Source organism: Acanthopagrus latus, chromosome 11 (genome assembly GCF_904848185.1).
Source record: "Acanthopagrus latus isolate v.2019 chromosome 11, fAcaLat1.1, whole genome shotgun sequence".
NCBI classification, from domain to species: Eukaryota; Metazoa; Chordata; class Actinopteri; order Spariformes; family Sparidae; genus Acanthopagrus; species Acanthopagrus latus.
In genome coordinates this window covers 29,953,290-29,966,391 of record NC_051049.1, presented here as the reverse complement: position 1 = coordinate 29,966,391, position 13,102 = coordinate 29,953,290, and the positions used below count along the sequence as shown (strand labels likewise).

At 40.7% G+C, this 13,102-nt stretch overlaps 1 protein-coding gene across 11 annotated transcripts in view; it reads right to left on the bottom strand.

The window, feature by feature from the left end:
- szt2 (SZT2 subunit of KICSTOR complex) overlaps window positions 1-13,102 on the bottom strand; it is a 175,207-nt gene that overhangs the window by 148,927 nt on the left and 13,178 nt on the right. For all 11 annotated transcript variants that reach the window (XR_005077613.1, XR_005077614.1, XR_005077616.1 and 8 more), the window contains exons 12-18: window positions 12,513-12,658; window positions 12,115-12,267; window positions 11,494-11,608; window positions 5,964-6,169; window positions 5,467-5,703; window positions 3,835-3,913; window positions 3,588-3,676 (exon numbers count right to left, since the gene is read on the bottom strand). Coding sequence is in view for 7 of the 11 variants with exons in the window: in XM_037113705.1 (XP_036969600.1) it covers window positions 3,588-3,676; window positions 3,835-3,913; window positions 5,467-5,703; window positions 5,964-6,169; window positions 11,494-11,608; window positions 12,115-12,267; window positions 12,513-12,658 (1,025 nt within the window). In the remaining 4 variants the exon portion in view is untranslated. The remainder of the gene's footprint in view (window positions 1-3,587; window positions 3,677-3,834; window positions 3,914-5,466; window positions 5,704-5,963; window positions 6,170-11,493; window positions 11,609-12,114; window positions 12,268-12,512; window positions 12,659-13,102) is intronic.

Below are 13,102 nucleotides of genomic sequence, written 5' to 3'. Positions count from 1 at the left end.
ATCAACTGTGAACAGCATCTATGATTTTCTGGGATTCATCGCCCCAGTCACCATACAAGGAAAGGCAATCCTGCGAGTGCTTACACAGGACAGTGGTGACTGGGATTCACCTCTCCCTCAAGAGATCAAAGAGATGTGCATCAAATGGCGATCCTCATTGAAAGATCTAGGTAGTCTCCAGGTTTCAAGACCCTACACAGAAATCTCTCCCACAGAAGTGTCACGTAGAGAGCGAATTGTCTTTTGCAATGCATCAAAGGCAATTGCAGCCATAGTCTACCTCAAACTGACAGACAGCAATGGAGCCATCCAAGTGGGTTCTCACTCCAGTCCCTGAGCATACAGTCCCAAGACTTGAGCTTTGTGCTGCAGTGTTGGCAGTGGAGCTTGCTGAACTCATTTCTTCGGAGATCGACATGAAGTTGGAAGACACTGTCTTTTACAGAGACAGTAAACAGTAAAATAGTCTTAGGCTACATCAGTAATGATGCCAGATGCGTTTATGTCTACGTCAGTAATCGAGTCCTGCGGATAAGGAGCTTCTCCTCTCCTGAACAATGGCAGTATGTACTGACAGATGTAAACCCTGCAGACATTGCCACGAGGTCTGTGACTGCGGCTCATCTCTCAGGCACCAGCTGGCTTTGTGGACCAGCGTTCCTGAAACAAATTCAGCAAACTCATCATGAGGAATGCAGCTTCAAGCTGGTGAACCCCTCTTTGGATGTAGAGATCCGCCCGCAGGTCTCCACAATGAAAACAACCACATTGAGCAAACAACTAGGGTCTCACCTCACTCATATTGCTTGTCTCTTCCAGAAGACACCTGCAACTCAAGTCAGTAGCTGCAAAGGCTGCATCACTGCCACACAGCCATTTCAGTCGAGGATCTCTCAAGAGCTAAGGGATCTGTCATCCATGCAGTTCAAGACACATGCTCAAGAGTACACCTGTGTAAGACAAGGGGGAAATCTCCCAAAGGATAGTCCTCTTAAAGCCTTAGATCCCTTCATCGATGCTGACAGCCTCTTAAGAGTTGGGGGTCTATCAGAGAAGCAAAACTCCAGTCAGAGGAGGTAAACCCCATCATCATCCCTTTCAATCACCATATAGCAACACTTCTGGTCAGGTATTACCATCAGAAAACACAAAACCAGGGACAAATGTTCAGCGAAGGTGCCTTACGAGCTGCTGGCTTCTAGACTGTCAGTGGAAAAAGGCGAGTGAGCAGTGTCACATGCCGCAAACTTTGCGGCACGCCTCTGACAGAAAAGATGGCTGATCTTCCAGCAGATTGCCTTTCAACTGAACCTCTGTTCACAAACATTAGCCTGGATGTTTTTGGCCCATGGACTGTGTCCTAATGACTAGGGGTGGCCTCGCTCAGAGCAAATGGTGGGCGGTGTTATTCATCTGTATGAGCGTACGGGCCGCCCACATAGAATTCATTGAGTCTCTTGATAGCTTCATTAATTCCTTGCCATCAGAGGCCCAGTTAAACTCTCCCACTCTGATCGAGGAACCAACTTCATAAGTGCGTGCAAGGAGCTCAAGATTCCTTCCAATATTGATGACACTTCTGTCGAGAAGTTTTTGCTGGACCAAGGCTGCAAGTGGATGTTCAACGCTCCCTATGCCTCTCACAAGGGTGGTTCATGGGAGAGAATGATTGGCATAGCAAGAAAAATCTTCAACTCAATGTTCCTGCAGCTCGGGACATCAAAGCTGAGTCACGAAGCACTCTCCACACTGATAGCAGAGGTGGTCGCTATCATTGATGCCAGACCCCTCGTACCAGTGTCGACTGATCCAGACGACCCATTAATAATGACGCCGGCAACCCTCCTCACTCAGAAAGTGAGTCCGTCTTCTGCCCCAGTCGGTGACTGGGTCAAAGTACTTCACAAACACCAGTGGCACCAAGTCCTGCATTTAGCTCAAACCTTCTGGGACAGGTGGCAAAAACATGAACTTTCTTCACTTCAGCCATGTAGGAAGTGGCAGGTTCACCAGCCCGACCTTCAGCCTGGAAGCATCGTGCTTCTCAAGGACAATCAACAGAAAAGAAACAAATGGCCTTTCTGACAGAATACTCACGTCTTCTCCAGCAAAGACTGCAGAGTACACAAGGTGGAGATCAAAGTTTCCACAAAAGAGGGGACTAAAGTTTTTCTGTGGCCTATTATTGAGACTTGCTCTTGCTCCTAGCCCCTGAGAAGAAGCCATAATAGTTTCTATGAACTGTTTGTTCGTGGCGGTTTAATCCCGCCAGGCAGGGAGTGTGCTGTTATTGTATTTTAGTTAGTTTTTTGTGATCAAATTCACTGTTTTATTAGTTAGCAGTGGCCCTTTAAGAGAGACAGGAAGCGAGTAACAGGAAGTTATGTGTTGTCACAAGTTTCTATCTAAAGACATCTACCTACATGCCAGATGAATGGAAGGTGTTTATCTTACTGCTGAGTTATATTCTGAACATATAATGAGGGCGGCATAGATGTCTTCTGAGATGGTAAATATAAACCCTTACTATTTACCGAATAAAAAAAGGTTGCTATAAAAATAACTTAATGTACAAAGTTATTCATTGCCTAACATTAGGCTTACTTATTCTAATATCTACGATGTGAAGCACCTACTCTCCCTGGCCAACCAACCACTGCTGGGTGAACGTGTCACTAACTGTGCTGCTTGTGATTTTTTAATGGTAAAGTGTCCACCGACACCCAGTGTACATCTTTGGTATTACAGCACATGCAAGGGCTTCCATCAGTGGGCCACAGGCTCAATCATCATTGTGGTATATCATTCCTAACAGATTTTCACAACTTCCTTAACATGGCCCTAATCTTAATTCTAAGGGAAAAAAAATAGGAAACGTCATAATGCTAAGAATTCTGTTACTAGGAGAAACTTTTCAAGATGGCTGCCATGTGGCCCACTAAAGTGACTGAAGAGGACTTTTGATCACTGGTGTCTGATCAGTTTGGGTGAAGGTGAGGTGCTGAAATAATGTGAAATCCGAGTACATGAGATGAATAGGCTCAAAGTAACCACAATCAGTCACAAATTTCAAATAGGATTGTCTCATTTTGAGAACAAAAATAGGACTACATTACAGAACAAGTAGTGTATCGTCAGGTATAAGTGAGATGTTAAATATTGATGGGTTTGAAGGTTTATAACAGACCTCAACACTACAGCAGCTTCATCTTCTCAAGACAAGAAATATTTTAGTGTTCATCTTTTAAAGTAATCCACCAAAATCAGGAAAAACTCCCCCACGCTGTTCACCTCACCAGCACCCGATCTGAGTACCAAAACGTTGTCTTTAAAATTTGCCCCATGGTCTTTTCCTACGCACCTGTCATACCACAGGTGTGCAAAAGCTCTACTCTGTGAAAGTAATCTACAAGGAACATGCACTTACAGTATGTGTATTTGATTAACTAGTACAGTGTGTTTCTCCATGATGTTGCCTTATTTTGCAACAAAGGTTGAGGTAAGGGCTGTCACCCATCATTATTACTGAATAAAGGGGCTTTTTAGCAGGTCAGTCTAACCATACAGATAATTGCTACAGGCCTTACCTGTCCTTAGTAGAAGTAGAGTGAGGTGGAAACAGGATGTACTGAACAATACAGGAGTGTTTCTCTCGATCTGTGTCCCCTGACATGCCCTAAGGATAGAAATGAAATCAAACATGGTGGGATTACTGGTAATACCACACAAATACACATAAATATTACAGTGCTGCAGATAAAACCTCCATATGGAGTAAATAGAAAACGTGAGCATTTTGTCTTGTAAATGATTCAGTTTCCTGTTGTTCTATACCTTCATCGGCAGCTCGATCACCATATTAACAATCCCCTCTCCACTGGCAGCAAAGTGAAATCCCTCTGATATGCGAATCCTACACAGACATCAGGAGACACTTTCAGGGAACAAATGCCACAAAGCTGCTTACTCCACATCAAACCAACCCAGTTGCTTTTGTGTTTTAAGCATTTATGACAGCTGTTTTCTGGTATTATTTCAGTGTTTTGCAATGGACATATATGAAATACACAACAACCTGAGTTTATAAAGCACTTGATTTCCCTACTTGCTCAAAGATGCTATATATACATAAACTTCCCTTTCCTATATAGAATGTGATGTACTGCTTTGGAAAATGTTTATTGAAACAATGTTGTGCAAGTGTTAAGACTACCATATCAGGGTTTGTATAAAAAAAAAAAGAAGAAGAAGAATGGGGGAGGGGGTATTGCATCTGGTATTTAAACAATGACCCAGTCTTGCAGAAACAATGGCTTGGAAGAATAATAGAGGCTGTGAGGGAGGGTGAAATGGCCTGCACAACAGCAGCTCTCTCAATGAATCAGACCGCAACTTTCTGATCATTTTAATTCTTTTATTTAATGCTTTTATTTAGAAAGTCCTTCCTATAATCAGACTTTAACAGTCTGCAATATCAAAGCCGTATGTTTTCAGTAACAGTATGTGTGATGCAATCAGCACAGAAATTCCAAAAACACAATTTAAATATGTCTGCAATGATTTAGTGAAGTGTGCTGTCATCCACAAATAATTTCATTTTCACATAGCAGCTCTAAGACAGGGCACACTTGTAAAACATGACTCTGCTGTACACACCTCTCTCAGAGTTGGACAGTAAAGTCGACAGTGCCACCTCATTCGCCAGCTGAAAAGCCAGACTCACTGTATTCTTTATTGCTGCCTACATTAACTTCAGGTGATAACAGCTCATGTGGTTAAGCATTGTTATGAGACAGACATTAGACACAGCATTTATCTCCCTCAGTTGGTGCTTTCCAGCAAGTTCATGAAGTGCAACATGTACCCCAGGAAGTGTGCTTTCAAAATACTGACCTTCTTCTTCTTTTTTTTTTTTTTAAATCACTCACTACTGATGTCTGTCCCCCTCTGATTTATTTCCTAACATAATGTTAACATAATGTCCACCCACGATTCAAAGCATGAGAGCAACTTTGAAGGATGGTCACAACTTTGTTGCTACTTGAGGTCTTTCACAGTAAAATATCTGCATGAAGTTTTGAGTTTCATTTATAAAAAACAATCTCTTATGAAACTACAAAACAAACAATTGTAACTATAAAAGTAATCTGGTCAATCATCACTTATGAGCCAATAGAAGTGTATGGTGGTGCCTGTATCTGCAGAGACCCTGCCTGAGTTGTCTTATTGTCTCAGTATTTTGCTGGGATGTTTCTGAGCATCAGCAATTCGGAAAAAAGATAGTTGATTGTTGTGTCTCACTCCCAGGTTGGTATTTGACAATGTATGAATGAGACTCAACAATGAGCAATTTTTTCCAAACTTACTGCAACTTTCAGTGGTATGTCTAAAAAAGTTATTAAAATGTGAACTGAATATGGGCAAAAAAAACACACGTCCCATCACAAATTAAGAGTGTGAACTCACTCGGAGAGCATTGACAGGATGTGAGCAACAGCCTGCATGGCCACAGCTGATCCTTGGCTGCTCTGCACAGCCCACACCCAGCGCTGGTGCAGGAAGTAACGGGACAAAGAGGCCAGGGTGGAGGAAGCTGTCCGGTTGGCTGCCATGCTAAGGGGGACAGCATTGTTGGAGGGCTGAGGAAAGTTCTCCATGTTGAAAATGAAGGGAGTCCTGAAGTCTAACGGCAGCTTCTCGTACCTACAGAGCACCAGAGATTCATTTCATTTAAATGTGGCCAACTGGCAGCCTCCTTTTACACAGATGAGACACCATTGGAGCTTTTTTGGTATCTCCATACATCACAGTCTCATCCATCAGTAGCCACACACAGCTGTAGCCAATAATTGTAATTTAGCAACTGTGACAGTTTTGAAAAAGAAAACATGGCAGAGCATAAACTGACAATTTATCAAATGTTTTATAAAGAAAAATGAGGACCTGCTGTCATATGCACGGACCTTATGAGAAGCTTCTCCAGAGGCTTATTGAGCACCACCACACAGGGTCTGTCTGACAGTGCAGGTTTGGGAGAGGGGATGGAGGGAGATTTGGATGGTGATGGATTGCCAACAACTTTCCTCTTGGTTTTGGGGGTCGCCTCTTTGTTCTGAACACGATGAGGAAAGCGCAGTTTGAGGATCTGCTCTCGCAGCTCATCTACAATCTGAGGAAAAATAAAATCCCATAACAGATTAAAAGAAAGAAAATGTACCACAGCAGCACATTCAATATTTCACTGAGTCTACAGATGTGTTCATTGCCTGCCTTCATATGCCAACCACTGTCACCATGCCTTGATTGATCTGAAAGTGTTTCATAAATTAACATGTATCTGTCTGTATCTGTTTCATTTTTAAGAAATGAATGAAAACTAAATTCTGATGGCAAGTTCCAAACACCATACACACCATAGCCACATGCGCACCAAAGCCAATCACTGCAGAGCCCACCCCCACGCCCCACCTCCTGAGTCGACGGGCGTGCCGGTGCGTCCAAATCACGTGACCAATTTAAGATGACGTAGCAGCAAGACACAGCCTCCGTGAGTCTCTCATGAGTTCTGACGTTTGTGTTGGTGCGGCCTTCAAACTATATACCAGTTTTTAAATTGTGTTAATAGGCCAATTAAAACTGGACTTATGATAAATAACGTCCACCAAGCTTTTTCGCAAACATTGCCGTAATGTTTGCTGTGCATTTGGTGCAGGAAGAACGGTCAAAATGGGCTTCTCTCATGAAAGTGTCCGCAAGCAGGAAGTGTTTGCAAGCAAACAAAAAAAAACTATGCTACTCCCTTTCCTATTGGTGGAAAAAGGCACCACACCAACCAATCACAAAATTACATGGCAAACCACGTGATTTGGTTGCTGAGGAACAGGGGGAAGTTGTTGGAGGGATGGTGGCGAAAGAGTGACAGCAGCAGTGACTGTGATAGGGAGAGTTGAGAGATTTGTGATATTTAGCATGTTTGGAGCGTATAGTTAGTGTCTTATGTAGTGTTTGGTGTAGTGTGTTTGGTGTGTAGTGTAGTTTTTTTTGTGTTTAATGAGTCAAAACAATGAGGAGACTGCTGAATGCGGAGCAGGCAGTGTACTGTAGCTCTTCAGTGAGCTGGAAAGAGCTGAGGAGACCTGAGCCTGAGGCATTGCCTGCATTTAAATGTAAATAGTTACATATAACTTTGTAAATTTCAAACATGTATGCACAAATTTAGCAAACAACAATTTATATTTGCATTATAAGTAATAAAAATGGTTTGTTAAACATATTTGTGGTTTTCACAGAAAAAAGTCTAACTTTTCCCTAATCAGATTTTATGTTTGTTTGTGATTTTGTGATGATTTTAGGTCCATATTGTTAATACAGTATGTCAAAATGAAAAAATAACTGTACAGTCACACGTGAGGTTGTGCTGAAAATAATGACACCAAGCAAGGCAAGGTAAATAGTTTTTAAGGTGAAATATAATGGCTAAATCAAAAATAGTCTAAAACAGCCAATCACACCCTGGAATATCGAATTTCACAACAAACCCAAATATCCCTGATGTCCCACCTTCAAACACAGCCTCATTTGGCCATCCATGAAAAAGCTACTTAACCTCCCACTTTTCTATAGGAATACATGCTTCCTATGGGCAATGAACACACAAAAATGTAGAGTTAAAACATGTGTAAGAAGCCCACTGTAGGTAATTTAGTTTAGTTAGTTAAGTTTTTGATGGCGTCCACACTGATTTTACATGCATTAGGCTTAGGTGGTGGCCAAAACAGACTTCGGTGCTGTGACTAAGTCTCATAACATAAAGGAAAACACTGAATATCAACTTGCAGTGTACTGCAGTACTGTTCTGCTTCAGCTTTACATATTTGAAAATGTTTTAAACTGTTACTTCATTGAGTCAAAGATATGACTATAATGGGCCTTGTCATTATTATACCCATCATACTGTTTAACAAATATGTTATAGTTAACTCAAAATAAAAAGGAATATTAGTATATAGCAAATTAATTTGAATGAATTCTGTTGAGACCCACTGATGAAGTCTTTCACTGTGGAATCAAAATGTTCAGTGTTCAAAATGGAATCTGAAATGAATTCAGTTCCCTAGAATTCCCTCTGACCAGATAGTCAGGGCCTCACAGCTACTGAGAGCTGCAAGCTACATTTCCCGCAGGCCCAAAGAACTTCTCCTATCCTCCTGCTACTTTTCCAGATCAGTTAGCAGCAGCAGCTGTGACGCAGACTTTGCCAGCTAACTCTGCAATCTGAGGAACACAAAATAAGTTAGTACCAAGCTACTATCCCTGCAAAAGAAAGGAGCAACCAGTTTCCACTGTCTGCTGTCAAACCATGCACAGCAAGAACAGCATTGTTCAACACTGGAAGTAAACCGTTCTCCTGCTTGGCTCATTAGCCAAGGAACTACAAGCACCTTTTCTACAAAGACTGGTAACACTGAACTGGGCCTTGATAGCACACAGCATAGCATAGCACGGCTAAGCACAGGACTTTTAACTCTGGTTGATGTAATGCACGTGTTCAATGTATGTGTTTGTTCACTGTTTGGGTTATATTATGAGCTCTGTGTAGTCAGGTTATTGGTAGTTTGTTTGCTACATGGCTAATTTGAGTTAGTGTTAATTTTGAGCTTAGTTTATATATGTTTCACACAGACTCAGTGTCTTTGCTTCTCTAACCTGACATGCTCACACGCACACAGTTAACTGTAATAACCCTGGTGTGTGTGTGTGTGTGTGTGTGTACACGCGGTGTTCAAATCCAAAGCACCTCCACTTTCAACATCTGAGTTGAGCCAAACATGGTTTGAATGGCACTTGACTGTGAGGCGGCGGAGGCAGCACAGAGTTCGGTTCGAGCAGAACTGGATGAACTTGGACCAGGAACTGGTGATAAAGGTGTACAAAATTGTGTGATAGCATGACTTAACTGGAGACTTTTAGAAGCTAACTGATTTGGTGTGCGACACCAGTGCTTTCACACCAAATGTGCCCACGTTGAGGGTCCAGAGTGTATACTGCACTTCAAATTCATTATGAGCTTTTAACTAACTGAATTCTGGTTGTTCAAGCCAACACTTGTTAAATTTACACCATCCCATAGTTGTAGCAGATTCCTCAGTCAAATTCTTTCCGGAACTGGCAAAGTGTGCGCCGATAAATTCCGACCTGGCTGCAAAATGCCACTTATGTTCCTGGATATTTCAGAAAGAAGAACAACACACAGTGCTAACAGTGAATTTCACAAACACATTTCCCCAAAACAAAAAAAAACAAAAAAAAAGGCGACAACAGAAGTGGTAAATGAACGTACGTATTCAATACCTAACTAAATGTAATTTAAAACCTATATGCAAAATATGGACCTTTTTACTATTTAAGGCCTAAAATTGCGATTGTCAAATTTTACACTAACTAAGACTTTTTAAGACCCTGCAGAAACCCTGTATATATTAACTGTCAGATGTTTACATACACTTGTAAAGATGTACATCGTAGCAGTCTTGAGTTCCAATGATTTCTACAGCTCTGATTTTTCTATGATGGAATGAGAGGAGCACATTCTACTTTGTCACAAAACCATTCACAAAGATTTGTTTCAATAATTAATTCATGATCGGTCTTTTGAAAATGTAACCACATGTGCTGGGTCAAAAATGTACATACAGTAAGTTGAAGGATCAATTTTGTTGATTATAGAAAGTTGTGACAATCAAATTTTGTTGATAGCATTGTCTCTTAACTTCTACAGCTGGTGACTTTTCTGGGCCCATGTCATTAAGGCTTGTCACACCCATTAGACTCACCCACAAACACTGCAGTGGGGAAATCATGAAGAAAACAGTAACTATCACCTGCTGCTAAGAGGAAACTGGTCAGGATGGTCAAGAGTCAACCCAAAACCACCAAAAAGCAAGTCAGCAATTAATTAAAAGCTGCTGGAAGACAGGTGTCAGTGTCCACAGTCAAGTGTGTTTTACTTCAACATGAGCTGAGAGTCTGACATGCAAGAAAGAAGTCCTTGCTCCAGACACAGCACCTTAAAGTTGAACTGAAGTTTGCTGGTGATCACATGGACAAAGGAAAAACCTTCTGGAGGAAAACTCTGTGGTCACATGAAACAAAGATTTAGTTGTTTGACTACAATGAGCAGCAATATGTTTGGAGCAGTGAAGGTAAGACCTTTAACTCCAACGACACCTCATATCCTATCCAGCATGGTGCTGGTAGTATTATACCGTGGGGCTGTACCGCTGTCAGTGAATCTGCTGCTCTACAGAAAGTAAATGGAATAATGAAGAAGGAGGATTATCTCCAAATTCTTCAGGAAAACCTACAATCATCAGCAGAAGATTGGCTCTTTGGTGCAGCTGGCTGTTCCAACAGGACAATGATCCCAAACACACATCACAAGTGTTTAAGGAATGGATCAGGCTAGAATAGTGATTTTGGAATGGCCTTCCCATAGTCCTGACTTGAACCCCATCGAGAACATGTGGACTGTGCTGAAGAATCAAGTCTGTGTATGGAAGACAACAAATTTAAATGAACTTCACCAATTCTAAAGGAGGAGTGGTTAGAAATTCAGCCAGAGGACAACCAGAAGCTTGTGGATGGAAATCAGAAGCAGCTAACTGAGGTGAAAATGGCCAAGGGACATTTAAACATATATTAGAATTACTGTATGTAAAGTTTTGACCCAGCAGATTTGGTCACATTTTCAGAAGGCCCATAATAAATTCGTAATTGATCCAAACATGCTTACTTAAGTAGACATTCCTGCAACACAGCACATGGACGTCTTTGACATAACCTCAACACTGTTGTTTTTTCACATTCTGTTAATAGTGTTAAACTCAAACTCTGGCGATATCTTATGGTATGTAATATACAGTAAAGTGTGCCTGATGTTGAGTGTCAGTATTCCTTCTTGTAAACAGCAGTTTGACAAAATAATCTGACCTCAGCTTGTGTTTACTAACTCAGACCTTGGTCTTCACCGGCACACATATGGTCCTTATCTGTCAGGAAAGATCATGACGGCCCCAGATCTAGTGAGACTCTCTTGAGTGAAGATTGTTTTGTCATATGACATGTTGTTATTCCAATTATAAACAGTGTTGGGGGTAACTTGTTACAAAGTAATCCATCAAAGTACTGGTATTACTTTTTTGTTGTAATGAGTAACTCAACCCGTTAGCTCTGCAATTCAAGTAATCTGTTATTTAGTTAAGTATTCAGTTACTGGAGAAAATTGCTGTCTTATCCTTTCCTTCTGTTGCCACCAAAATAAAATAAAATCCCTGAAGCATTTGCACTGTTTTTGTATCTCTCCTTCAGGTGACTGCCTGCCAGCAGTAGGTAAACATACAGTTGTGTCAAACTAATAGATCACCCCCAGATTACATGATAGTGACAATGACATGCCATGTCAAATAAATAACCTGTTCATTTGACTATAAGTACCTTGTTCCTAACATGGGCTGGTGTACCAATGGGGAAGCCCAGCCGCAGCACCATGCAAGGCGTCTTGGAGATGAGACGGACAAGGTAGAACGATGTGGGAGGCTGGTCAGAGGAACTGCGGACACAAATTTCACTCTTACTTTTTTCAGGAAAAGATTTGTTTTTACAAAATAAGAGGTATAACATAGATTTCTAATTTTAAAGAGCAAATTGACTGTGACTTTAGGCAGTGTTACCTAACCTTTCTGAACTGTGACAAGTTGTATACTTAGTCTGACAGCAAAATAAACACATTTAGTTATTAAAACGATCAAACCTGGAGATTCTAAACACTGGCAATAAATGTTTGCCATTGGCAGTTCACATCCAAAAATCTTGTATTATTCACTTAATTTCTGATTTTAACAGTCAAAGTGCACAATTTAAAGTAACTGCACCAGAGTTAGTTTGCAGCTAATTTGCATCTGTTGTCCCAAAAAAAACACATAACAACAAGTACACTTTATGGAACAGCACAATACATAAAAAGTCCATTAATGTGGACGTTACTCTACATAAAACAATACTGGTATCAACATTATCATTAATTAATGATTCCAAATTTTCCGCATCCATTCTCACCTGTATATCAGTTTAACATACGAGTACCCCTCCACCAGCACAAAGCTGCTCCAGTCCCTAAGCAGTGATGTGAGAGCGGAGTGGGAGATACGACACTGAATGGTGCTGTATCGCCCATTGTTTCCAGCTGTGTGCAGGTGTTTGGGGACAGGCCTAGAAGCACAAAATTATTGATGTAGTGAAGGACTGACAGACCACAATAAATGAGGCCAAACAAATGGCAGATAAAAAAGCATATATTATACATATATATACATATATATACATACATATATATATATATATATATATATATATATATATATATATAATATATATATATATATATATATATATATATATATATATATATATATATATATATATATATATATATATATCCCACATATATTTCTCACATGTCATGTTCAAGGATGATAGTAATGCGATGCATGTGCAGCCATCTTTGCCAGAAATTGGCATCCATAGAAAGGATGGGCTTCCAATAGGAAGCAAACTGGGACTGAGAGGAGTCTTTGGATCCACTGTGCTGCAGTGACAGGACCTGGAAAAAAAGGAGATTATTCATCTTAAGAAAGTAGCTAACTAGTGGGGAAGACAGATTAGCATTGGGGAATACATAGTGGCCATAACTCATTAACTCATTAACCCCATTAAATTACTGTCCATGGATTTTTGGTGTTTAAAAGGATGGTGTTGTTTATTTTGTTTATTGTCAACCAATCCCATCAAATCTCAGATTTGTAACCTGAAATCAAAGCTACTCAAAATCATTGTTCATGAGATCATGTTTATATCATCTTTGTTATAGGAAAGGTTGGTACTACAGAATCAACTCTGCTGTGTTGGAGGCAAACAATGTAGCAGTGACTTGAGGTTGACTGTAACGAAACTGTTAGCCAGCGCTTTCATTTTTAGAAGTGAATCCCAGAAGAGGTGTGGCAAGGGAGATCAGAGAGTGAAGGAAGACAGGCTGAACCAAAAATAA